Below are 27,866 nucleotides of genomic sequence, written 5' to 3' on the forward strand. Positions count from 1 at the left end.
TGGACCCTACGGAGCTGGCCAATTATCGTCCTGTCTCCAACCTTCCCTTTTTGGCGAAGGTTGTAGAGAGTGTGGTGGCTTCTCAGTTCCCATGACATCTGGAGGAGAATGATTATCTAGACCCGCGCCAGTCCGGCTTTCGCCCTGGGCACAGCACTGAGACGGCCTTGGTCGCGTTGGTAGACGATCTCTGGAGGGCCAGAGATAGGGGTTGCTCCTCTATCCTGGTCCTATTAGACCTCTCGGCGGCTTTTGATACCATCGACCATGGTATCCTGTTGCACCGACTGGAGGGGTTGGGGGTCCGGGGCACCGTTTTGCGGTGGTTCGGCTCCTACCTCTCCGGCCGGACGCAACGTGTGTTGGCAGGGGGGCAGAGGTCGACCCTAAGCCCCCTTACTTGTGGGGTGCCACAGGGGTCGGTCCTCTCGCCGCTCCTGTTCAACACATACATGAAGCCGCTGGGTGAGATCATCCGTGGTTTCGGGGTGGGATATCATCTGTACGCTGACGATACTCAGCTGTACATTTCCACCCCGAACCACCCCAACGAGGCCATCGAAGTGATGTCCCGGTGTGTGGAAGCCGTACGGGTCTGGATGGATGACAACCGACTCAGGCTCAACCCTTCCAAGACGGAGTGGCTGTGGGTTCCGGCCCCCCGGTTCAACCAGATAATTCCATCTCTGGCCATTGGGGGCATTCAACTTGCCCCCGTGGAGCGGGCGCGCAATTTGGGCGTCCTCCTGGATGCCAGGCTGTCCATGGATGAACATGTGACAGCCGTGGCCAGGGGGGCGTTCCACCAGGTTCGCCTGGTGCGCCAATTGCGCCCCCTATTGGACCGGGACGCCTTACGCACAGTCACCCATGCGCTGGTGACGTCTCGCCTGGACTACTGTAACGCTCTCTACATGGGGCTCCCCTTGAAATGCACTCGGAGACTGCAGTTGGTCCAGAATGCGGCCGCGCGGGTGATTATGGGGAGTACCAAGTACTCCCATGTGACACCTCTCCTGCGCGAGCTGCACTGGCTCCCTGTGGTCTATCGAGTGCGTTTCAAGGTTTTGATTACGATCTTTAAAGCGCTCCATGGCTCAGGACCTAGTTACCTGCGGGATCGTATTCTGCCCCATACATCCCTACGACCCATCCGCTCGCACAGAGAGGGACTTCTCCAGGTGCCGTCTACCAGACAGTGCCATGGGGCGGCGCCTAGGAGCAGAGCCTTCTCTGTGGCGGGCCCAGCCCTGTGGAATGACCTCCCCCCGGATATTAGGACTACTACTGACCTCCGCTCCTTCCGTGTCAAGCTCAAGACCCACCTTTTCCAAATAGCTGGCCTGGCTCGACCATAACTTAGTAACGCTCCTGATGGGTTTTTTAATTTGGTAATTTTATTAGGGGATTTTAAATTGTGTTTTTTAACTGTCTTTCACTTAAGTCCATCCTCCTCCATGCACATATGTATATGTCTCTGTTTTTGTATATATGTTTGTCTTATGTGTATTTTTTATCTGCTTGATTGTACGCCGCCCCGAGTCCTTCGGGAGAGGGTTGCAGCTAATCAAATAAAATTATTATTATTATTATTATTATTATTATTATTAGCAAGGTTGCTTCAGAAAAACCTTGCAGCCATAAAGCCCTGTTAATTCATTACAACAGAACACTTACGTTTTACAATCATCAACATGGCAAATGAGTTCTAGCAAATGAGCTGTTCTTCCAATGTCTGATATCCAAGATACAAACATTTCAAAGCCTTATCATGAATCCATCTGCTAATAGTTCTATCCAAAAAAACTGAGCAAATGATATATTATTAAATTTATCTCTACACCATATGAATTCCAATGATTTTTTTTTTAGTTTTTGTAGTCGCATTAGCCTTGGTTATTATAATTTTTTTTTCTTTTCACTAGTTCTTCATCTCTTTTTTGTCGTCATCACTATTATCTTCAGGTTTTTAAAATTGTCACTGATTTTTAGGCAGATCATATGCACTCAGGGAGCATTCTCTCTTTGACAATCAGTATAATGCTATTGTAGTTAGTTTGATGAAAAATTAAGCATGAAGGTAAGTTAAAAATTTTAGTTTAATGGCAATGTTCTGATTTTTCCACATTTATGTTTATTAATAAATGCAGATGAATGAAAGGTAGCAACATTGATGTTTGCATATGTTCATACCAGTTATTCCCTACTCTGTTCTAATTAAAGAATACTCCCATTTCAGAAAGGTTTCAAAACATTTCAACTATTTTCTTTAAATATTAAAAAACATTTAAAAAGTAAAAACATTACAAATTACAGCTAAATTTCATCAGATTCTGCAAGTGTATTGAAAAATGAAGGTTTTGAAATGTTATTTCTTCTTATATAGTTTGTGATTGTTGTTTCCATCTGGGATATCCATGTTTTCTGAGGAAAAAAAAGCAAATGCTTTACATTATTTTTTACAATTTATTTATTGAATTTGTATGCCGCCTAACTAACTCCCAATGACCCTGGGTAGCTCACAAATAAAAACATCCAAAAGAGGGGGGGAAAGAGGACAAAAAAGCAGCAAGAATAGAAAAAAACGGACAGAAATAAAAGAGAAACAACCTGCACAATCCAAAGAAAGCTTCCTCACTTGCTGGGGTGAAGAGCCAGGTTTTTACGATTCTTCAAAATAACATAAACACTGGGGGTTAACTGGTGGGGGGAACTCACTACATATTGCAAATGCTATTACAAGGAAGGAATGCTTCTAGAGTTCCAATCAATAGCATTATGTAATCACAAGCACTTTTGTGCCAACTTTGCAAGATTGAATTGGCTGAGCAAATGCTGCAGGAGATAGGTAGCCCCTCAAATAATTAAGATACCATAAAGGGCTTTATAGGAATAGCAACTCCTTGAGTTGCACAGGAACTAAACAGGCAGCTAGTGCAGTTCATAAAGCAGAGGTGCTACATGGCACACTGAGGCCAAACCAGGGTCAAGAGATATAATTACGCATTATCCATGTATTGATGATGGTACTGAACTTAGCAGTTTCATGTGAATGTTGAAAAAAAGGAACAGAGTAAAACTGGCACCCTACAAAAGGGGATCAAGAGTGTCACCATCCCTAGCCCAGGAAAGCATGTCAGAAGAATACCATGGTCAACGGTATCAAAAACCATTGAGAGTTCAAAAAGCACATGGATGGATGTACTACTGCCACCCTTTCTCTGAATGTTATCTACACGGACAAGCCAAGCTGTCTCAATACTAAATCATGGCTCAAACCTGACTACAATGGGTCTATAATGTGTTTCCTCAAGAGTTCCCATCAACTAGATCAACTATTTTCTCAACAATCTTTTCCAGAAAGAAGAAAGGAGGCTGGATGACAGTTATTGAAAACTGTTGGATCCGATTATGGTCTATCTCTAAGGAGAGAAGCACCAGCACTGTTTCAAGGCAGGAAGTACCACTTCATCCATCAAAGAGGCCAATAAGCATGGATACATATTATACTTTCAAGAAACTTTTCCAAAGTAAATTGCCTACCTTGGATACCTCTGTTTGTGCTTGAAGTAAATAGGCTCCTATACACTGTTGATATCTATTTTCATGCTGTATTAGAAAAGCATTTCGTAGTCCCAAAGCTAAGGAAATAAGAGGAACATGAAATAACTTCATTCCAGATCCTTATAAACAACAACTGACTTTCAGTTTGTAACAGGAATATGTAATTGTTGATGATGTACAGTACATGCAGATAATTCAGTGAATAACTTCAATGGAATGGTCAGCTAACTTTCTTTTATTTAGAAGTAGGCAACAGTGGCTTTTGGGTTAATTTAATGGAGCCATTTTAGAATTTTAATTAAATCCATTGAGATCACTTAACTAATTCCTTTTCTTTAAAGTCTGTTACTGGGGGAAACAGATAAAGATGCCAGGATGCAATACATACATACATACATACATACATACATACATACATACATACATACATACATACATACATACATACATACATACATTAAAAATAGATCTCCTCAAAGACAATGGGTGTTTCTACTCTCTAATGTTGATTTCTCCCATTTCTTGTTTTGCCTCTGTCTTATTCCTATCATGGAAGTTCCTAAACAAAGATAGCTCAGGTAAATGCAGTCTAAAAAGTGGTCCTAAGTAAGAAACAACAACAACTACTAAACAAAGTTTCCAAAAATATCCATGAAAATTAGTATTGAGTACCTACTAAGCACAAAGTTCTCCAAGGAAATTAAAGTGCAATATCACAGACATCCCATTTTCTCCTAACTGGTTCTTTATGTAATGTCACTTCTGCTATTAATTCCTACTCTTGTTTCATCATCACATAAATCCCTTTCAATTGCTGTGAAGAGGATAGTAAAATAATGGGATAGCATTTCATCAATATTAACAAAAGGCTACTTTTATAAGTGATGATATTTAATCTCAGAGCTGTCTGAGTTACTATTTCCAAATATAATAGATTGTATTAATAGAATAGATTGTATTAAGTCTAAATTTGAATGTGAAAGCTAGCTTTTCCATTTCCGTTTCCATTTTAATTATCTGCATACTTATTGCTATTCTAAGGAAAGGGCAAAATAGTACCTCATTTTTTCTCTGCTGGTTATATATTTGACTCTAAATATCTCTGCCTCCATATACCAGGCAGAAATAGATTACAATTTTAACAGTTGAAGTTGGTTTTAGATATATATGATTTATTGTGATAGAAGTATTACTATAACACCCATAATACCGGTAGTATTTAATTAATCAAATGTTGAGGAGATATAATAATCATGTCACAATCAGATGCCCTGTATGTAAGAGTATCAAACCTCTACCAGTTGTGAATAATAGCTTCACTTTAGTATTTGTTGGGGACATAGAAAGTGGAGAACTCAAATATCATACTAGATTTATTTTGCAAAAATTCATTTTCACATGAAAAAGTGCAGTAAGAATAGAGGGTATATATTTAACAATAAGTACAAATGTCAATGCTAAATTGTGGGTTTGTCTCATAACTTTGGCTTCTTCCCCAGCACACTAAAAATAAAATCCACAATAAAGTACATCCAACTGTATTTCAGCATTGTACGATTTCTACTCATTACTTACAAGCTGTTGCATACAAGCAATGACTGTTTAGAGTTTTTGCAATGAAAGTAGGCATTTTTGGAAAAGCTTCACACCCCTGTTCATTGTTTAAGTTTCCTTAATATTTTAAAGAGGGTTGATGTAGATGACTAGGCCCTCAAAAATATTGTATATATGACATGAACAGTTTTTAAAATCTCTGGCAAAGAGATTTAACATACCTGTGATATGGAATGAATCAATATTTTTTACCATCATTCTATCTAATGGGATAGGCTGGCCAAGTACTATGCAGTTACCACCTTCTTCAAGCAAAGATTGCAACTCCAGATTGAAGAAAGAACAAGCAGGTGTTAAACTCAAGTCAAATCTCTGAAATGATATGAAAAACATATTTACAATCCATGGTTGTAGGGAAAACAGGAAAGATTCAAATTAAGGTAAGTAGCAGCTAAATTGTAGAACATAGGAAAAATGATCCTCTGAGATAAATAAATATAAATAAACAGTAGTGTGAGGGTGGGAGTGGCTAGTGTCAAAAATGGCAAGTTGGTAGATACAGTGTTGTGATGCAAGGCCTGGCATTTATGTGCGCATACTTCAAAAGATCTAAGGGCTTTATAATGATGTTCTTGTCAATTTTGATATCCCTGCCTACAGTTGCCACTGAAATATAAACTTTAGGAAGAGCTAGCAAGCTCATCTTAAATCCGCTACTATATGTTGTAGTTTAATTAATCTTTATAGTTCAATTAATGGGAGGCAGATGGAATGGAGGAAAAGGAAACCAACTAATTTGGAAGGAGACAGGAAACTAGCTCAGAAACACATACTGACACAAGTTTGGGCATGCTCAAAGAGAAGAGGGAGGAAGAAAAAGAAAAGACAAAATTATTTGAAATGTGAAGTTGATGTATAAATCTAGCTACTAATATGAATAAGTAGGGCCATTTCCTGGTTTTATCAAAAGTTTTACTACAAGTATCTAGCATGCTAAACCCTAATATGGTATCTTTATTTTTGCCTTAATGAGAAATGTGAATAATCATGCTCAAGAAATCATAGCATAGGAGTATCAAACTCATGTCGTCACGGCGTCGTCATGTGACGTATTGGGACGTTTTTCCCCTCCCTTTGCTAACCTGGGTGTGAGTGTGGGCAGCACATGATGCATCTGGCCTGAGGGCTGGGAGTTTGACAGTCCTGTCATAGCATTATGCTTGAACCAGGCCAATATACCTTGTTCAACAAACCATGATTGCACCTAGCCCCATCTTAGTGGTTTTTTTCTGAAGCAAGTCACTCTTTGCACAGCTTTTGACAGAAGCCAGAAACATTCTCTGGTTATTAATATTAACTGTATTTACTGTCTATTATGAAGAGACCCAAGGGGAGCTCCTATCCAATATCCTTCAGCCAAGCTGTAATAACTATTATGCACAAGGAAATAGAAGATATTGAAAGTATGGAACCAAATCCTAAAAACAAACATGGCTGACATAAGCACGTATTACAGGTCCTCCAAAGACTTGGCTTGTATCATGGCAACCCTTAAAGCCCTTCTGTTCTGGGAGACTAACTCTCACCAAAGAATAAACTAATGGCTTTAGTGTATGCTTTACAAGAGTGTTTTTTGTTCCTTTAAAGTTGATCTTCAAGGATAAGCTTCTTCCCTCCCTGTAAGCCCAGCTAAGCTTAGTCTTTGCATTTCAGTAGGTCTGTTTCCCCCCAATTTCTAGGGATTTCTTTATACCAAGACATGTTTAGACTGCTGCAAATTCCTTATTTCCATCTGCCATCTCTTTCATCTATATTTTTCCATCTTCTTAAGATTGGTTCCTGCTGATTCAAAAGTTGTTGTTCAGGATGGCACTAAGGTGAACAATAGAAGTTGGGGGCCATTCCCAAAAGTGATTCCTCCATGTAAGCAAACAATGGGATTGTTTGGTAAGGTATGTCTCTGTAAATGTGCTCTCTGTCAGAAACTGTCTCAGGAAGAAATAAAAAAGGGTGACAATTCCAAGTGCTGAATGAAACAGTTCTGAAAATAAGTCAGGTAGCTTTTTGCAAAAGTTTAATTCTATAGTCCTCTTCTGAATTGTGTGATAATTAAATAGTTGCTTTGCCAATTATATACAACTCCTGTTGCTAACAAGTCAAAATGTATATAAATGCAACAGCAGTTGATTATTATTTTTCTCTTTCTTTCCTTTTTTATTTTGTTACCTTTTTATATCTGTTAGGTTTTGTAATCATTAGCAAATCATCAAACAGAAACAGATAGACATCGGTAAATCTCATCGATTCTGCAAAGCAAATAAAAGGTGAATCATGATACAGATATATTAAAAACAAAACTATTTTCTGAGCTCCTCACTACCTCTTGATTTTGGCAGGTCTAACAGAAAATTTTGGAAGAAGTTGAAAAGTATGTTACCTATGTTTTCTAAACAGTAGGTCTTTGATTTTATAATATTCTTTTATGAATGAGGTAATTAGAAGAAAGCAGCTCCTTCCTATTAATACTCTACAACTTTCAAAGTATAAAGAGATTAAATTTTTATTTGAATTATTAAACATTGATATCAACCACAGTGCTACCTTATGGACTACAGCAGTGATTCCCAAAGTGTGCGCCGCGGCTCCCTGGGGAGCCGCGCTATCGTCATAAGGGCGCAGTGAAGCCGGGCGCCCACTTCCCTCCCTCCTCTCGGGCTTTGGAGGGAAGCTTCTGCAAAAGCCCGGGCATGACAAGTCTCCCAGTCTGAAATTTGCCGAGCTGTACGCGAGCACCTGTTTTCCACGGTGTGGAGCAGCGGCGAGATTCTGGGCGGCGAGCGATGATTCCGGGGGGCATCAGTGGGGGGGGCAGGGTCCCCCTCGTGTTCCTCATCTTCCCGGATGGCCCCTGGAATCATCGCTCGCTGCGCAGAATCTCGCCGCGCAGAATCTCGCCGCTGCTCCACACCGTGGAAAACAGGCGCGTGCACACAGCTCGGCAAATTAAAGCCTGGGAGACTTGTTGCCACTCGCCTTTGCAGAAGCTTCCCTCCGAAGCGTTCCGAGGGAGGGCTGTAAACTTCCCTCCGAAGTCTTGGGAAGTTCTGAGGAGCCCCCCAAGGCAAAACACCGCTGCCAGGTAGCTAAAAGTACGTCTCTGATTCGTCTCTGTCAGTCTCTCTCTGATTCCCTCTCTCACTCCCTCTCTCTGTTCCTCTCTCTGTCTGTCTGTCTCACTCACACAGACAGAGAGAGGAACAGAGAGAGGGAGTGAGGGAGGGAATCAGAGAGAGACTGACAGACAGACAGACACACACACACACACACAGAGAGAGGGGGGGAGGGAGGGAGAGAAAGATAGACAGACAGAGAGAGACACACACAGAGTGAGTGATTAAGTGAATGAGTGAGAGACAGACACACCCACATACACAGAGTGACAGAGAGAGAGGAAGGGAAGGGAGAGAGACAGAGGGAGACACACACACACACACACACACACAGAGAGAGACAGAGGGGGAGGGAGGGAGAGAAAGATAGACAGAGAGACACACACAGAGTGAGTGATTAAGTGAATGAGTGAGAGACAGACACACCCACACACACAGAGTGACAGAGATGGGGGAAGGAGGAAAGAGAGACAGAGATACAGAGAGAGAGAGAGACAGATAGACACCCAGAGAAAATGACAGAGGGAGACAGAGAGGGAGGGAGGGAGAGAGAGACAAAGAGCCAGAGAGAGAGAGAGAAAGAAAAAGAAAAAAAGAAAGAAAGTGGGAGAGAGAGATGAAAGAAAGAAAGAAAAACAACATATGACCACAATTGAGCCCAAAATTTTGGTTGCTAAGCAAGAGCGGCTCTCCAAATAAATTTCAATCGTGGTTTTGGCGAGATTTGGCTCAGTTGAAAAAAAAGGTTGCCCACCACTGGGCTAGTGTGGTGGTTAAGTTACTTTTCAAAAGCTATTTTTCTGATCCAAGATTTGAGAAGTTGTGCAGCGAACAACAAGCCCATCCATCCCATTAATAATTTTAAATCATTAAACGATGTTCAATAAATTGTGAATTTAAAGCTCGTGTTTAATTTATTTTTCAATTAACCTAACCTTAACGAACTAAAAAGTAGATTTCCAAATCCTTAAAAAGTCAAAAATTAAAAAAAATCGGATGTACCTATTAAGGGAGCCGCGGAAAAAATCCGAAGTGTTATGGGAGCCGCAAACCGAAAAAGATTGGGAACCTCTGGACTACAGTGTAAAGATAGATCCTCATATAAAAATTCTAGCAATCATATCTACAAGGCTGAATTAATTAAATGCTTGCAAAGCACTGTTAGCAGCAGATTTAACTTTATGGATTTCAAGTCTGGAGTTCTACATTCATCAGGGAAAACCCCCAGTCCCATAATATAAGAGAACTGCTAAGAGAAAGGAGTTGCACACATAACTGGCTGAACAAAAGTATTCCTCAAGAATTAATACTTTAGTAGACTGCTGAACCAATCCTGGGAATACCTGTATGTAAGAAAGGGAACCCTGTTGGAGATTCACTTGGTCATGTCTAAGTAATAGACTTTGACTTTGCAAACCATGGAGAGGGATACTATCTTGATTTTATGAAATCTCTGAATAGTTAACATTTATGGCATTTATGGAAGCCCTAGTTTTCTATGATTAATGCTCTGATTTCAAATTATACTCATGTACTTTTACTTATTAAATAGTATATATCCAGAATTGGACACAAAAATGAGCTAGAAATTCTGCCTGGATAATGTATTCTGTGCCTCATTTTGTTAAGACTTTGTTTCTGTTCTTTCATGAGGTTTGGAAGCTATTTCATCCTGCGTACTGTCTAATATGCCTGCCAAATATGAAATATTGTATATTTACCTGCAAGTGTCAATCGACCTTCAAAAACAAGTGATCTCTTTGTAGGTGACAAGATGTTTTCATGTGAATTATCTCTTAGCATGTACTTGAGAGACTTAAGATGGGGGAAAAGGAAGCCAGAAAAGGCCACTTAGTAGATGTCAATTTTTATTTGAAAATGTAAAGAAAATAAGTAACAAGTAGATGTCAATAAAAAACAAACTGACACACCATGATACTGCTAAGGGCTACAAGAATCAAATCTCACGTACAAACTTCACAACAAAAAGTTCTTAAGCACTAATCTTTAGCCTTGTTTTGTTAATGAGATCAGGGATTCTGACTTCAGCAATATACAAACATATTGGTTTCTGATCATGTTTTCTTCTCTTGGAGGCTGACCAAAGAAATGAAAGTGATGAGTATAACTATGGTATACCATATTCGAACATTAAACAAATGTTATAAAAGAGCAACTGGAAGGACAGAGGGACTGAAGGGGTGAAAATACAAAATTTTCATTTTAGAGTTTCCAAGGCCATACTTGCCTGGGGACCCTTCAATCTTCATAGTTCATACTGTGATACATCATTTGAAATAAATAATCAACAGATAGTAAACATTTATATTCAATATTGTGACTGAATATTGTGATCTACCTGCCACAAAGGTGGAATATTTCACACTATGTGATAATGGTTAGAATCTTTTACTTCATTTGTATGACAATTCATAGGTGAGAAAAATTAAAGACTACTATAAAATTTTCTGTGATAATAAAGAAATTGCATACCTCAGGAACAAAATGTCTCTTTTCTTGATCCCAAAGTGAAGGCCAAATTATAATTTCCTGAAGCTGTTTAAATTTCTGAAAATTATCCAGCCATTTCACTTTACCTTCCAAATCCCCTAAAAAATATGCCACAGAAAGTCAAGAATTGATGACTGATAACAATATCGCTATAAACATTTATGGTGGTAAATTATGATGATCATTAGCAATCTTCACACAAAGTAGTGAATGTTTACACACACACACACAACACAACACAACACACACACACCAAACCGAATTGTCAGATTTTTAGTTTCTTGTGTTTATTCTAATTAGAATAGGTTGATTTTTTTTCAGTACAATACTGGTAGTAGTATTAAATAATGTGTACATTAATTTTCAGAAGAAAAAGGTTCCCCGAGCAGCTTACAGTAAAACTCAGAAGTATTTCTAGTAACAACAGCAAACATAAAAAATGTAAGACCTTAAGCATAAAATAAAAAAAAATATTGAGATACAATGATAAAATACTTAAAATAATTGCTAGAGTTGGAACTAAAAATGGAAACAAAATTGATTAAAATTGATTAAAAAACCCACAGAGAATAAAAAAGGAAAGGGACAAAAGGAACAAGAAAGCTTTCCAAAACAAAAATAGTAAAAAAAGAATCAGGGTCCAGAGGATATTTCAGTGTTGTGGGATTAACATGGAGAAGGCTAACCCTAACCCTGGCCACATCTCAATCTGCAAAGTCTGGCTGGGGAATTCTGGGAGTTGAAGTCCACAAGTCTTAAAGTTCCCAAGTTTGGACACCCCTGACCTAGTTCTTCAGAGGTAATTTAAGGCTTGTGTAGAGGGAAAAAAAACCAAACTGAAAGATATTATAGTCTTTGAAATGACACAGTGGAAATATAACACTGTAATGAAGTAACATCAACCTTGCATTGCTATTTTATTTCTTAAAATTACAGAGCAACTTCTTGCACATTTCTTTGAGAAACTCGGAATAGAACAAATCTCAAAGCAGCGTTGATGTTTCTTTACTCACTTATTGATGTTTCCACCTTTTCCTTAAGTGAATTAATGATAACTTTCTCTGCTGGCTCTGTATTTTTCCAAATGTTCTTTAACAGGAGGGGGTAGCGGGTCAACTTGTGTAAAGGTGCAACTAACATTTCAGCGAGATGGAGTCGTTTACATTCTTTATTCTGCTCACACCACTGTTAAATTCGATGGAAAACACACATTAGGGAACAATTTCAATGGGGTTTCTTAACAGAATGGATATTACTGATACCATAAACCATTTCTTTCTTAAGTTTATATTGAATATGACATTATTTATTGGATAACTTACATCTTTGCAAATCATTCTATTTTTAAGTGAAACTTTTAAATAGTATTTTTATACTATTACTCTTAAACATTACACATAAAAAGAAAAACTAAAGCAATAAAAGAATAAAAAATATGACATGCAAAAAAGAAAAATAGAAACAAGAATAGGAATAGAAAAAATAAGTACATAGTAAAAAAAGAAATATATAAAGAAATGACTTCCTTCTTGACTGAACAAAAATAGATTATTTTAGTAATCAACTTACAAAATAATCAATTAAAACATTTTAAAATACAAAAATAGAAAATGTTCAACATTTAAAAATGTGGCTTCAAAAATGTGTGTTAAAGCTTTTTTGTGTTAAGTCTGACTTTGCTATTTTTTCTTTTTATAAACATATGTATTTTCTTTTCCTTGGCAGCAATTTTGAGATGACTTCCCACTTCTGCCTTCTGTAAATATTTATGTTTCCTTCCAGACTTTCTTGCCTCCCTATTGGTCATTTCTCATTCAAGTATCAACCAAATATGACCCTCTTTAGCTTCTGAAATCAGCCAAAGTCAGCTGTGCCATTTGACAGAACTTAACACATTGATCAGCAACAAAATTCTGCCAATATTAAATTAAAAGCAGATTGAATCACTTTCTCTTTCTCTCCCCTCTCCTCTCCCCTCTCTCTTTTTCTCTTTCCATTAGTTATTTGTTCTGGATATAGTGAAATCAGTTTAAACACTGTAAAAGATATCAAAGACAAAATTAATAACTTTACTTTCAAATAAGTCCCAAAATCTTCTCTTTTTTTCAGTTTTTCCAAGTAAAAAATAGCAGAAGTGTAAGTCAAACAGTATATCTGGTGGCTCTGACACAGGTTACCTTGGAAATACTGGAAAATAAACAACATATTACACACTTACTGTTAGAGTACAAAGCATACTAAATGTGTTGCTTTAAAAAAATTGCCTTGAAATTTTTATCTAGCCATGATGCTGAACCTTCTATGTATTAATACTAGTTCTTTGATCATATTTCTTACAAAAACAAAAGTACACCTGGTATGATCCAGCCTTATTTGCAAGGTTTAACACAGTAAGTAAGTTTAGGCTGTTCCATTGATTTTAGTGAAATTTACTGTATTTCTCAGGAAATAGGGATAGGATCATGGAACCTATTGGTTTTCTTTGGCTTACAAAAGGAAATGATACCCCAAACCTCAATTTACCAGACTTAATGCAAGGGATGTTGCATATGAAAGACCAAATTTCTGCTGTGATTAGTATATTTTGGATAATCAGAGAATTACTCAACTAGCATAGTTTGCATGATGTACATCACAACTTAATCATTCAAATCATATAAAACTGCCCTATTCTTCCATTCAATGGACCATTCTCAACTACAGAGACCTTTCCTCCTAATTAGTCTGATAAAGCAAAATGTCACTGCTGTGATGGTGTTGCATTCTATGTAGTTGTCCAAACAAATCTATCCAAAGGCCAGATTTCCATGTCCCTCATCCTAGCTACAATGACCAAAGACTTAGAGCCTGCAGAAAAGCACCAAAATATTATAGATAACCAGAAGTCAACTGACTTGGGAAAAACACATTATCATAGCTAGAGGAAAGGAAGCCACTTTGAACTTGTGGCTAAAATACCTTTTTATGTGGCATCATAGTGATTTGAAACTAAAATGACAGAATTGCGAGTTTCTTTGGGAAATTAAAACTTCTGCTTTCCAACATTTCTTACCAGGTTCATAACAGAATGTACCGTATTCAGTAACTTATTACCTTTGTGAGTACACTGATGAAATCAAGGGAGGGGGTTTGCCCCAAAAGATGATCCTCCATGGTGCTAAATAAACTGGTTGCAAAACTTAGAGTCACCTAAGCAAAGAATATATTTATTATTTAAAATTAATGTTGGATCAAATACTAGACTTTAAGATATGCACAGTATGAAGATCTGTAAGGTTTGCAAGCCATCCAGAGTCACCTTATCAGTGAGGGGGCTGCATATAAATTTAATAAATAAAATGAGCCACGTTGCTTTCCATTGAAGCTTCTGACTCCTGTAGGCTAGAAGTGGGCAGTTTCTGCAAATAAAAGTGGATAGGATTAAAAACTGAAGAGGGCTCTTTTTGTGCAGCAGCGAAAGACCACCTCATCTACTGCAACTGGGGCTTGAAAATGCTTTGGGAAATGTCACTGTGTAATTGGCAGGAAGGCACCCCAACCACATAGAAAAAAGGCTATTTTCCCTATTAATTTTCCCAAACATTACTTGCTGTACTTCTCTTCCACTTCAGTTCTTAAGCCTAGTTGTTTCACTGCAAGAGAATTTGTCCAAGTGACTGACCATTTTCCCAGATCATTCCTCGGGCAGCCAAATTAGGCTTGGCCAAAAAACATTTCACTGTTTTCAATGGAGCGTTTTCTTAAATCTTATTACTGAAGATGAACCATTCTAGATGGGTCCAGGTATTTTGGGGGGGATGGGGGACTGATCTGTTGGATTTGTGTAGCACAGACTATGAACATTCCTTTGAAATTAAATTAAAATATATTTCTGGAGCTTATGTATCATTCCAAGACAGGGGAGCCAAAGACATTCTTTTATAACGCGGGTGTTAAGATGTCAGGATCTTTTTTCTTTCTCCAGCTTAAAATAAGGACACATCTATGAATTATTAACAGATGCTAAAATGAGTTTTGGATGATTATTAAAAAAGTATGTCAGATTTGGTGAGCACACAGTTTTTAGCCACTTAGACCAGGAGTCCAAATTCTGTTCAATGTAGGATTATATGACATACTTTATAATTAAACCACAACTTTGAGAAAACTGCTTTGGAAAAGTTAATATCTTGTATTTTCTATTTCAATTTTGTAGAGATTTACATTTTAAAAAACAAGCAGTATTTGGATTATTTTGATACCAATAATATTTTTCTTTAATTATTACTGTGCCACAGTGGTGCAGTGGTTAGAGTGCAGTGCTGCAGGCCAGTGGTGGGTTCCTAACTGGTTTACTACCGGTTCACTGAGAGGGCATTTTCGGCTGAAGCAGTCTGAACTGGTAGAAACCCACCACTGCTGCAGACTACTTCTGCTGACTGCCTGTTCCCTGCAATTTGACAGTTCAAATCTCACCAGGCTCAAGGTTGACTTATCCTTCCATCCTTCCGAGGTGGGTAAAATGAGGACCCAGATTGTTGGGGCCAATAGGCTGAATCTGTAAACCGCTTAGAGAGGGCTGTAAATGCACTGTAAAGCGGTATATAAGTTTATGTGCTATTGCTATTGCTATTACCCATTATATTAATTTGGTGGCATGAATAATTCTGGTATGGTCACATTTTTATTATCACTAAAGTTCCTTGTCACCTGATTTAATTCTTCCAGGTTTGCAAATAGTAACTCGGGATCCACATCTGGTAGGAGATCTTTGCTCTGCAAGTACTTTAATGTATCCATAAAGATCTTTGAAAAACAAAGAAACAAACAACAGTTTCTGGGTAATAATTTATTTTCCAAATCCTTTAATGTTACCCTTGCTACTAGTTCTTCTTTTGAGGAAGCTAATTCATTATAGTTCTAAAACAGAGGTCAGATTTCACTCAAAGACGACTTTGTTTTTAAACTAGAATTTCAGAATTATTATAATTATGAAATTATATTTATTATAAACAAACTTATTTATTTATAGGGGAAACAGAGAGATTCAGACTGAAATAATTTTAAAGTCAAGAATTACGGTAGTTATGGCTATTAGAACTGAAATAAACTTAATCCCTGTCAGAAAACAGTGTTATAATTTAAGAAAGTGGGGTCATTTTGTTGTTGCCATTATTAAAGGACTGGGAATATCTTATCCCTGCCAAAACTATTTCAGATCATCTGGGGAGCTATTAGTAAATTACAAACTGTGCTCTGTCCATCTCTCAAATAACCAAAAGATCTCAAGAATAGCACTACATTTCAAGGACCTGCAATAAAGACTTGTATATTAGAGAATGCATCTCAATTCCCTTCAGTTCCCCCTCCCCAAATCCCCTGTAATAACCAAGACAGATGTGCTCATAACTACTTGGAAATCTTGTGTACTGTACTGCTGCCAAGTTGAAATGACAATTATTTCACAATTCAGCTAAAAGATTAAACCCTCCAAATGGCTTAATTTGAAGTAGGCATGTTTAAAATTGAGCCATATGTTTTCCCTGTGTTCTTTGTTTTATGCTGTTTTATTATTTGAAATAGCAAGCCTTGGTATAATGAAACTATCTTCATTGCTTTTGATTATCACATATAGTATGTCATGATGATGATTATCTACTGCCCATCTTTATAAGAAATGCTGAGAGAACCAAGCTTTGTATGCAAAGTATTGGATCAGAGACCATCAAGAAAAATAAGACCGTAACCTGTTAGAAAGTGGAAATGCCATTCCTTTACTTCAAATGCCATTGAGCTAATGACAAACCATTCTAGCACTATGCCAAGGAAATCTGAAATATGTCCATAAATTTGAGTTTGACTGGAGGAAGATTTCTCTTTGGAAAGACTCATTACTAGAACATATTCCTCTTACATTTGAGGAAGCTATTTCTAGTACGTATAGTTCCCCATTTAACTAAATGCAAGTAGTCTTTTTTCCACAAATGTATTTGTATAACTGGGTTTCAGTTCTCATGTAGTAAGGAAGCTTGTAAATGGAGAAGTGAAAAACAAAAGCAGTGTAGTGTTGAAGAAACCAGGAAGTGTCATAAAAAGTAGCCTCTGTTTTATGAATGGTCTTTGTACATAATACTGAGCCAAGATTTTTTTTTCAAACCATGCATTATTGAACGACAACTTATGGTCTGGTTCACATTTAACTCTGAGCTATACAGAATAAATAAAAAAAAAAAGCTAATCACATTATTGATGGTATATAAGTATCTGATTGTTAATTGAGTTTCTCTGTTCCTAAAATGGCATTACCCTCTTTCCTTAATCCACTATGCTGAGTTATACTTTCCACTTATCTAACACACTTTTCTTAAACTAGTGTCAGAAATTCTATCCTGTACTACAGCAGGTTGGTAATGGAACTGGGCTTGTATTTGGACTAGGACAATTGCAAGATTTGCTTGGCCATTCTCCTGCTTCTCACTTTTTTATCCATGCATGGAAAATAACCCTTGCCAGCCAGATCAGTGTGGACCAGTGACGTGCGGTGAGCTTTATGGCTGGTGAGGCTGGTGACGTCATTAGCGTGAGCCGCGGTCCCCTTCATGTTGACTCAGGAGTCAGGAAGGAGGGGAATTCCCCTCCTTCCTGACTCCTGAGTCAACATGAAGGGGACCGCGGAGCGTGCTCTGCGGGACCGTGGCTCACGCTGTGCGATCCCTCCTCCGCGATCCCTCCAGCCTCCCTCCTGCACACTTCCCATTCCCCGCCTTCCTAAGTCAACATGAAGGGGACCACGGAGCGTGCTCCGTGGGACTGCAGCTCACGCTGCGCGATCCCCTTCATGTTGACTTAGGAAGGCAGGGAATGGGACGTGCGCAGGAGGGAGGCTGAGGCTAGAGGAGCCTCCTGCACACGTCCCATTCCCCTCCTTCCTGACTCCTGAGTCAACATGAAGGGGACCACGGAGCACTCCCATTCCTGACCACGTGTGCAGAAGGCTCCTCAGCGCCTTTTTCCTTTTCCCTTTCCCCCCTTTTTTAAAATTTTCATGATGAGAGTGGTGCGGCTCTGCCTCCCCTGACCGCACGTCCCTGGTGTGGACCAATCTGCCAATATTTTTTTCCTTTTCATGGATTGTTCATTTCTTATTAGTTTCCATGATTCTCCTTGTTTGTCTAAATGTTTGCACCCTTTCCCCCACATTCGCTCTTTTGACCCTAAAAGAATTCCCCTCTTTTCCCCACATTATGTTCTTGTATTATGATAAACAGAGCACTGGTTATTCTTGTTTCCTCTGTAGTGCCAATGGAAACTCTTTAGCAAGAAAGGACTGAGTTCAGCTTTATAGAAACCAAATAGCCATGTCTCTCCATTGCAATTTAAAGCTTTTTGATTTTGTTTTTTAAGGAAGGATAGCTTTGCAGAACTGTGCCGCTTGAGTGGAGCATAAGCTTCTGGGGTTGAAGATGAGTCGTTGACGTAATGGATCATTAACTTTAATGTCAAGATTATTTTAAAAATAGCGACTACCCACCAGCAGAGAACACAGAAGCCTAGCAATCCAGAATGAAATGGATGCAAGGGAAACATCCAGCAGTGGGTGGGCAAGGGCATGCAAGGAATGACATCTTATCGAACATGGGCTGCTACTAGAATGGACCACCGGAGACCATCTGTGCTGAAGCCCTTTAGATAGGCCCCATCACAAAACCACAGTTTTGAGTTCATACTGGAAAACCCAGATTTAGGATGTGTGGCTGGAATGAGAGGAAGACATTGTCATCCATTCCTGACCTCAGATGGCAGAGAGCAGCCCTCAGTGCTGATAGGCCAAGCAGAAAGTCTGTATCTGCTCTTACATTAGATATATCCTTTTCCAATTCAATTCATTCCAGTTGAAATTGGTTTGTAAAAACTGCCAGAGTCTTGTTGAGCAATTCCTGCTATGGCTGACATCTTAGCTTACAGAACACCATCCTCAATGGAGCAAATGGTTGCACAAGATCCCTGTCAGGTGAATGGGTAAGCTACAAGCAGTAAAATAGTTGAAAAATTTAAGCATACCATTTTGAGAACCAACAGATGATCAAGAAAATAATTGCATTCTGTTGTGAATAGCTCCCACACAGCTTCCTTCTTCTTTGTGTCTAACTGATCACCAGTGGCTTGTGGCTCCAGTTGATACATCTTCAACATTTCCTGCCATGTTTTATCCTGTAATTGCGAATACAAATATACAGTATATTTCTTTATACATATACATTCTCAAAAGTAACTTTGCTGTTTTAACAGCAGAATGATTGTTGATGGTCATATGTTGAATATTTATTATAGAATTAAAACTCATATAAAATAACATTAATAGTATTTATACATTGCACTGAGAAAAATAATCAGTGAAGAGAAATCCAAGTACAAAGTTAAAACAAATGTAGCTAAAATTATATGATAAGAAATATTATACCTTTACATTGTGAAATTTGTAGCCACCACACTCTGACATTTTAATGGTTAGAGTCGAGAGACAATATTCCAGCTCAGCCATTTGTTTTTGTTTGTCTTTATTCTATTTAAAGAGAAAATTCACATGTTAATTTGAAAAAGTTAAAGTCATATTTTTAAACTGGGGGGGGGGGGGGAAGAGAGAAGGTTGCAGATCATTTCCCAATAAAGTCTCCCTTTAGAAAAATAAGACCGAACTTCAAGAAGGCAGTCCAGAAGATACATGAAGTTTAATATAATGTGATTGCCAACCATTATGGAATATACATCAAAAAATAAAGAAGACCGATCTACTAGATTAGTCAGTATGGCATAAGAAAATAAACATGGAAATATTCTACATGTCTTTATTATAAATGAATCTTTTCAGGATATATTGAATTGCAGATGAGTTAAATGAAGTTTATTCATCCTCCTTCAATTATGAGGGTATCCCTTTCTCTCTTCCAACAGTGAAAGAAAACTTAAGACTTGCCTAGCATGGCTTGTGTTTTTATATAGTTTACTGAAATACTGTATGAGTTGAATATAAGTGCAAAATACAGGGCTGCTATAATGATAAACAGCTACCCTTCCCTGCTATTTTATCATATGTTATAGATAATATGTTGACTAAGTCTTAATCTGAATCTAAAATTCAAACCATATTAACACTAGGTATGTGCCTGTTTGAATGTTATATTTCCCTCCCTCCCTCCCTCCCTCCCTCCCTCCCTCCCTCCCTCCCTTCCTTCCTTCCTTCCTTCTTTCCCATTAAAAAATCAGTGGAGTCAGGAAAACGCAAACTTCTCGGAATAGTATTCCAGAGGGCAGATATTGTGGCAGTGAGTTTCAGAATTTCATCAGGTTTTCAGTGTATAGAATATCAACTGAGAGAGAGGGGGAAAATCTGCAAAATTTGCAAATACTCACAATTCCTTTTTTAGCAAATGGCCACCATGTCCTTTTGGATTCTATTGCATGGAAGAAAAAGAAGAGCATTGTTAAAGTAACAAAATTATATATTGTAGAAAATACGATGATCCTATTTACACAACATAGTTAACTCAGTTGATCCAGGGCCTTGGGCAAAGACCAGGTCTTTAAGGCCCATTTAAAGGACAGCAGAATCAGAGAAATTTGAACCTTTTGGGAGGACACTATTCCAGAGTGCTAATCCACTCAAATCAACTTACAATGTTCTAGAAGCACATAGCTAACTTTATCAAAAGTTGCCATTTTGAGAATACTGTGTCATTCCCTCCCCAGCTCCAATCCTCCAGGAATCATGTCTGATATCCTACAAAATATTACACCAAGAAAATCCTGGTAGAGGGGTCTTGTATCACCAGGCTCTTCTCCACTAATTAGCCAACCAACAGTGTTCAGGAAAAGAAGGAAAAAGAGTAGGAAAAGGGAACAAAACTAGCAATGTATTGGTTGAGGGAGAAACATTGCTTCCTAGGCCACTCAGATGTGAGGTGTTGCAGGATAGTACTCTCTATTATCCCCTTTTCAACATCAACTTGAAATTTCTGGGTGAGGTCATCCATCAAGTTGCGGCTTGGCATCATCACCTCATCAATATATTGATGATACCCAGTTAAATCTTTTGATTCTAATCCAGCCAAGAGAGCTGTCAAATTCTGTCTCAGTGCCTGTACAGATTTGAATCAAAAGAAACCATTTCTGACTCAATCCTATCATGACCAAATGGCTGTGGTTGTTTAGACCACCCAGTTCTGGGGATGGTCCAACTTTAACTTCAGGTAAAGTGGCACTTTTTCATTCAAGAATCGTGTGTCAGGAAAGCATTTGCACAGCTTCATCTGGTGTGCACGTTTTTCCTGCCAGCTATATGTGGCTCATCTTGAAGACCATATGAAAGCTTCAAATAGTCCAGAATGCAGCAACAATAAGCACTGATGGGCCTGCCACAGTATACCCATGTAACACCTCTCCTTTGCAAGCTGGATTGGTTGTCTATTTGCTTCTGGTGCAATTCAAGATGCTGGTTATTACCTACAAAGACCTTCATGGGATAAGGCCTAATTACTTGAGGGACTGGCTGTCTCATAGTATCTGATCTGGCAGGGTTGGTGTGTTCTGAGTCCCTTCAATTTAGCAATGCCATCTATTAGTACTCCAGAAGGACCTTTCTCTGTTGCAGAACCTGCCCTCTGGAATGAAGTTCCCCAGAGATCCCATCCTGCTAGTCTTTCAAAGGGCCCCGAAAACCTGGCTCTTCATCTGGCCTTTGATGAAGATGATTGAAATATCCTTTTAACTTGGATTGTTTTCTTTTGTTTCCACATGGTTTGTTATCATGTCACCTCAACTCTTCTTTTGTTTCGTGTTGATTTTATTGTGCTGTTTTTTGTGTTTAAAATCATTTGCAATTGTCTTACTTTTGACTGGATCATACTGTTCACATAATGAATCTAACCGCAAAGAGCACTTTACTAAAACAAGGGAGAGACAGGAGCTGACGTCGCAATGGTACGACATGTGATCTCGGAGCTCCGACATCGCAGTCAATTTTTTTTGCCGCTCAACGGTCCTTTTGGACTTAAACTGTCCTGAAGAGATGGTGACCGGGAAGAGTACGTCTTATTGATCTCAGGGACATCACAAAGTCCCTGATTGATCCAAGAGAATTTCTTCTTGCCGGCGACAAAAGCAGAGCCAAAAGCTGCTGAAGTTGGGACAGCTCCGCAACGGGAGGAAAGTGGAAAGAGAAAGCGTGTCCATCTGGTGAGGAAATTTTATTTTTATAAAAGAGACTGCCCCCTCCAAAAATCAAAGCTAAATTAAACTTGCAAAGAAAAGAAAATAAGCAGCGAAATTAAGCTATATTGGACAGTGTGTTATCCTTTTTTTTCTTTTATAGATGGAAGTTTTGCAAATATTTCCTACTTTTTAAAGTGAAAGTATTGGTTTTTCTTCTTCTATTTCTTTTTTTTTTTACCTATGGATTACATCTTTTTCTTTATTTTTATAATATTGGTTTGGATGGTTTTTTTTCTCTTTATTTTGCTCCATTTAAGAATTTTGTTTCTTTTAAGCCTGGAATAAAAGAAGATATAAAAGGAATATAAAGTGGGTAGTAATATCAGAGGGAAAAGAAGTTGCACTGCCACTTGGAGGTTGAGTCCTGGAAATATTGCTTTCTCTTTTTCTCTTTGATCATTTTGACTTTGCACTTCAAAGGCTTCAGCTTGTTTACAGAAGAGATAAGGAGTAGAGCATGGGTTGTTTATGCAGGTGTTCTTTGGATGTTTCTGTGGCAGCTGGAGAGAAGTGAAAACAAAACTTTGTTTTGAAACTAGAGTGGCAGTGTTTACTAGTTAGAAGAATGGCACAGCTCCAAAAAGAAACCATAACATTACAACAGATTATGTTTGAAATTCAAAAATTATTAGAAACAACAGAGAGAATTGAGAAGAGATTGGAAAATATAGATTGTAATGCAGTTAAATTCGATGGAAGAGTTGAAGATATCCAGCAAATGGAAAAAGTGGAGGTTACAGTCATAAAACCCCAGGGGAGAAATGAACAAAGAGACAAGATAATTGTGGATACTGATGGTGAACTGAGTGTGATTGGAGATGGAAAGAGTGGAATATGGAAAGGGAAGGTAGATGGAAAGGAGTTCTACCCCAGATTTCAAGGTATAGAAGAAGAAAAAAGAGAAGAATTGATGGATTCAAGGAGAGAAACTTTGACAAAAGCACTACTGATAACCAAAGATAAGCTGATTAAAGAAGCTGACGAAGGGTCTCGAGATTTTACAAGATATGTAAAAAGCAACAAGTTGCAAAGAGAAGTCCACACAAATTTGATTAAGGAAATAACCAGAAGACAAATTCCACAAATGGCAAAAGACATAAGACTGCACTATTACTGGAAAGACACAGGTTGTGATATGAAAACTAATAACAAAATATTAATCAAATTTAGTTAAAATTAGAGCATTATGTTAAAAATTAAGTGATAATGGTTATAGTTAGATAAATAATTGATAATGATAATGTACACATATGTATTGGTTTGATAAGAGGAAATTTGGTATAAATTCTAAATGGTGATCATGAAAGGAAGTTTAGAAACTTTGTTATGTATGAAAGCTTATAATATTAAAAAAAAGAGTAAGTTAAATTTAGTTAAACTAAGACTCCCCTCCCCAAAAATGAAATGATGACGGATATTGTTAAATAAATGATTGATAATGATAATAATGTAATTGTCAGGCCTGTAGTTCTGTTCCTTTTAGGATCTTTGGCCTGCCACACTTTTTATTTATTTCTTATGCTGTTTCATTAGTGTAGTAGTTGGGAGGGGGGAATAGAAAGGAGTAGGATTGTGGAATGTATTGTTATGGATTTTCTTAGAAGCTCAAGGTCGTCTTTTGTCTCCGCACCTCGACACCTGGCCGGAAGCAGAGAGGTGTACATGCCAGTGTGGAAGATGAAGATTGGACCATGTGATGAATTATGGGGTGTGGGGATAGATGATGAACTTTCAACTGGGTGAACCCACTGGATGTACATTAGAGTTGAAATTTCACAGCATAATGCCAACATGTCTGTCTTATTAAATTGGAGTTTTAAGGATAACTTTGCTTTGGACAATGATTTAATTCTGCATGATATTTGGAACGCTGACAGTAATATTTGAATTGACATGATAAAAGGGAAATTGGATATAAATTATAAACAGTGATTAAGAAAGGAGGTTTAGAAACTTTGTTATTAAACATAATTAATTTTTATTTAGAAAGTGTTATAAAGATGTAATGTTGCTGGATGATATTGAAAATAGATAATGAATGCCATCATGTGGTTTTGCTTTAAATTTTGGAATATTTTGTATAAAGGGACGTAAAAACAATTATAGTCATATGAAGATTGAGGTATGATGATAGTAATATATATAAATATGTTTGATTTAAAATATATAACGATATGAATTGTAGGTGATGACTGTGGAAGGGATGCACGAAAGCTCTTTGTAACCAATTGACACACTTTTTACAATTTGTAATGGAAGATATTTTTGTGGTGTTTGTTGTGTTTTGTGTTTGTGTTTATTCAAAAATTAAAAAAAATATTAAAACAAAACAAAACAAGGGACTGTTTTTACCTTCCTAACTACATAGGTGACTGGACATAAGTGCTGTGAGGTAACCTAACTCCATTCATACCTTAATTTGTTGTGATAACTAATCTTGATTTGTCTAATGTATTAAACAAACAATGTTTGTTGTGATTCAGGATCTTTTTAGAAACAAAGCCATTGTCCTAGCATGCTGAACAAACCGGGTTTACAGTTTGAACTATTATGTTGGGGTTTTGGGTGGGCATTGTCTGCGCATAATATTTATATATGAACATGAAATCGTGGTTTGTTGTCCACATTTAGAGTTTATCGTGTTCTTTCCCACCAAGTTCTGGGGCACAGAGCATTTTGATGGGGACTGGTGTTGTTTTCATAGCCAATGGTATAAAACTGCTGTTGCAGTGCTACATTTAACAGTATAAAAACCCCAGAAGTTATTTTGAATTAAAACCCCAATTCACAGTTTTTCCTCCCTGACCTGAGTTTTGCAGTGATGCTGATTGGTATAGGAATTGTGTTGCACGGTCTGATATCAACAAGTCTCCAGGGAAGATCTCAAGTCCAGGCAAACTCACTACCACTGAGCTATGCCTGCGGACAGCTGACCTATATAGTTTACAAGAAAAACAAAAACTGGATGTTTAATTACTTCCAAGAAAGTTATTATTAAAGAAGGGAGAAAATGCACCCCCTTGACTTCATTTTTACCCAAGGCTCCTAACATTCATAGTTTGAAACAAACAAGCAATCTCATACAACAATATATAGACATTTACCCAATCAACATTGTGGGGTAGCTGACCTAGATGGACCTTTGCAGAGAAAATAATGTTGGTCAAACAATTTCACCTTAGCCATTATACAGCAGCCATGCCATCTCAGTCCTACTATATCTCGGTTCGTTATAAAGCTGACTTGCATTGATTTTCATCTTGTATTTTACCAACACAAATATATAAACGTTTTAACCGAGTAAATACTGGTACCATTAATATTGTACTCAATACATGCATTTTGTTCCTATTGTTGTGCAGTCTCCTTGCAAGCTAAGAAATAATGGCTTATGGCAATGTGTCATGTCAATATGGTTTTCTATTTTCTGGTTGCCTTGTGATATGCCTGAAAGAGTCTGAAAGACCCATATGGCTAACTAATGAATCAGCTTAGATGCAATACTGACACAAACCTTCTGTACTCAAATGTAAAGATTTACTTACATGTATCTTTTAGATTTTGTGCTGTTTCTGAAAATCTGAATCTTATTTTACTATTGCAAGAATAAGGATATGAATAATGACCTAAGGAACTATTTAATGAAAATAATTTTAGAACTCAGTAAATTGTCTTATTGCCAATACTGTTCAGGAAAACAAGAATGTGTTATATTTCATTTTAGCCATATGGAAATATTACAATCCCTGTTATATAATGGTGTTTTTAATTTGCAAACAGGTTATGATAAACTCAACATTGAGAAGCTGCATAACATGTTTTATTATAGTTCTCCCTTCTAGGTTTTACCAGAAATCATTGAATCAATCAAAGAGTTTGATAAATCTAGAACAACAGGATTGGTATAGCCACTATAGTTTGCATATTTTAATTTATTCTGCACAAAGTATGAAAAACTTATCCGTCAATTGCAGAGAACATGATTCTGCCCATCTCTGCAAGATCAGGCCAAAGAATTAATCACCCAAATCATATTAGTCAATGAAAACTTCTTTCCTGCTCAAATTCAGGGCTGGTTTTATTCAAAGAAGCCAAGTTATATGTTCTCTCTTCGGGAGAAAAGATATAAAAATATTTTGAATATAATAGAACAATCACAAAGGAAAAAGGAAACCGGAATAGTTTGCTGCCATACGCAATCTCATCCTTGTACCAACAACCTCATCCTTCCTAATAGAATGAGCCTGATTATATTATTTTTATAGAAAAAAAAGCTATAAAATTGAACAATATTATCTACATGTAACAAAAGAGGGAAGGGAGGAGAAATTATGGTGTTCTGAAAGCAAGGAATAGATCCTAGCAATGTAAATAGAATTGGTAATTTTATTTTTCAAGACAGTTATACTTGCAAACATCAAATAACAATTGTTGATCTACTTTGAAATATCTATTCGTTCTTCTATCATCAACAGGTAAAATAAGTGAACATGGTTGATTAATCTTTGATGGCCTTAAGGTTCATTAACATTATCTTACATTTTAGGAATCAATCTATGTTTGAGGCATCTGTAACATGGACTTCATGTGATGCCTTGTGCAAAATAGCTATAATAGCCTTCCTCAATATTGACCATCTGTTTAGACCTGAAATCCAATACATCCAAAAGGCATTAGGTTGGGAAAAGGTCATCTGAATTAAAGATAGATTTTCAATTTGGTAATTCAAGGGTTTAAAAAAAAAACTTGAAGAAATATATATATGCTAGTAGCCTTTTTTGCTTTGGGATGTTTCAACTCTGTTGAATTTCAAGCAGTTGTGCAGCTACTTCTAATAGTACAAAGTGAGAAGACAAATACAGCTGGGCATGTCTGAACTAATATGCAAACATGAAGTACCTGTTGTTAAAAGAGCAAGTTTAAACAACTCAGCAGTGGTACATTTAGAACATAGGCCACCTATATTTAAACAGACATGATTTTATTAGATGCAGTGAATACATCACTCTTTCTTCTCAACATGAAATAGCATGAGAATATTATGTTGATGTTAAAATAGCAAGATTAAGTATATACATACCTACTAGATTTATGTAAATCCAAGGCCTGAGAAAATAAGGCATTGAGTGTTAGTTATTATAACTAGTGGCTGTGCTTCACATGAAAAAATGGAATTTCAGAACTAAAATGGAAGGTTGATCATCTAAGGCAGTGTTTCTCAACCTTGGCAACTTTAAGTCCTGTGGACTTCAACTCCCAGAATTCCCCAGCTGGGAGTTTTAGTCCACAGGACTTAAAGTCGCCAAGGTTGAGAAACACTGATCTAAAGCCTAAAAATCAGGCCAGGAACGTAGTATTTAGTCCACCATTCCGTAACCAGCTAGTTGGATTCAAGAGGCTCACAAGCGCAATAGGTGACCATCAAAGGTGGGTTCCAAATCCTGGCGCTACTGATTCACTTGTGATCATGCGTGATGCTTCTGCACATGCACAGAAGCATCCAGGTGGGTGGGAGGAGCCTCCTGCTGCCGCCACAACTGGTTTACCCGAACTGGGCCAAACCAAGAGCAACCCACCCCTGTTGATCATCTTTCTATGTTATGCTCAAGCAACAATATGCTCCAATTAAGAGTAAGCTGCCAACTTACTCTTAATTGGAGTACAATGAGTATATTGAGTTGCACTGGTAAATAGTCCCTGTGTGATAGCATATTCACAACTAGAAAAAAAGTTTATTCATATTCATTTATATGTAACAAGTGTGATGGGCATTAATCCCACCACCACCAAGAAGGAAAACTAGGTTTTCCAGTAATATAT

General features: G+C 37.6%; 1 protein-coding gene across 2 annotated transcripts in view; it reads right to left on the reverse strand.

The window, feature by feature from the left end:
- Positions 1-1,267: 1,267 nt before the first annotated feature.
- PLEKHG7 (pleckstrin homology and RhoGEF domain containing G7) overlaps positions 1,268-27,866 on the reverse strand; it is a 31,331-nt gene continuing 4,732 nt past the window's right edge. For both annotated transcript variants that reach the window (XM_081958318.1, XM_081958317.1), the window contains exons 3-17: positions 27,127-27,152; positions 24,853-24,980; positions 20,190-20,230; positions 19,240-19,341; positions 18,840-18,989; positions 15,489-15,584; positions 13,893-13,988; positions 12,873-12,986; positions 11,813-11,984; positions 10,782-10,897; positions 10,010-10,103; positions 7,345-7,424; positions 5,340-5,490; positions 3,544-3,641; positions 1,268-2,424 (exon numbers count right to left, since the gene is read on the reverse strand). In XM_081958318.1, coding sequence (XP_081814444.1) covers positions 2,317-2,424; positions 3,544-3,641; positions 5,340-5,490; positions 7,345-7,424; positions 10,010-10,103; positions 10,782-10,897; positions 11,813-11,984; positions 12,873-12,986; positions 13,893-13,988; positions 15,489-15,584; positions 18,840-18,989; positions 19,240-19,341; positions 20,190-20,230; positions 24,853-24,980; positions 27,127-27,152 — 1,572 coding nt within the window. In that variant the 3' untranslated portion in view covers positions 1,268-2,316. The remainder of the gene's footprint in view (positions 2,425-3,543; positions 3,642-5,339; positions 5,491-7,344; positions 7,425-10,009; positions 10,104-10,781; positions 10,898-11,812; positions 11,985-12,872; positions 12,987-13,892; positions 13,989-15,488; positions 15,585-18,839; positions 18,990-19,239; positions 19,342-20,189; positions 20,231-24,852; positions 24,981-27,126; positions 27,153-27,866) is intronic.

Source organism: Natrix helvetica (genome assembly GCF_964273705.1).
Source record: "Natrix helvetica genome assembly, chromosome: 6".
NCBI lineage: Eukaryota > Metazoa > Chordata > Lepidosauria > Squamata > Natricidae > Natrix > Natrix helvetica.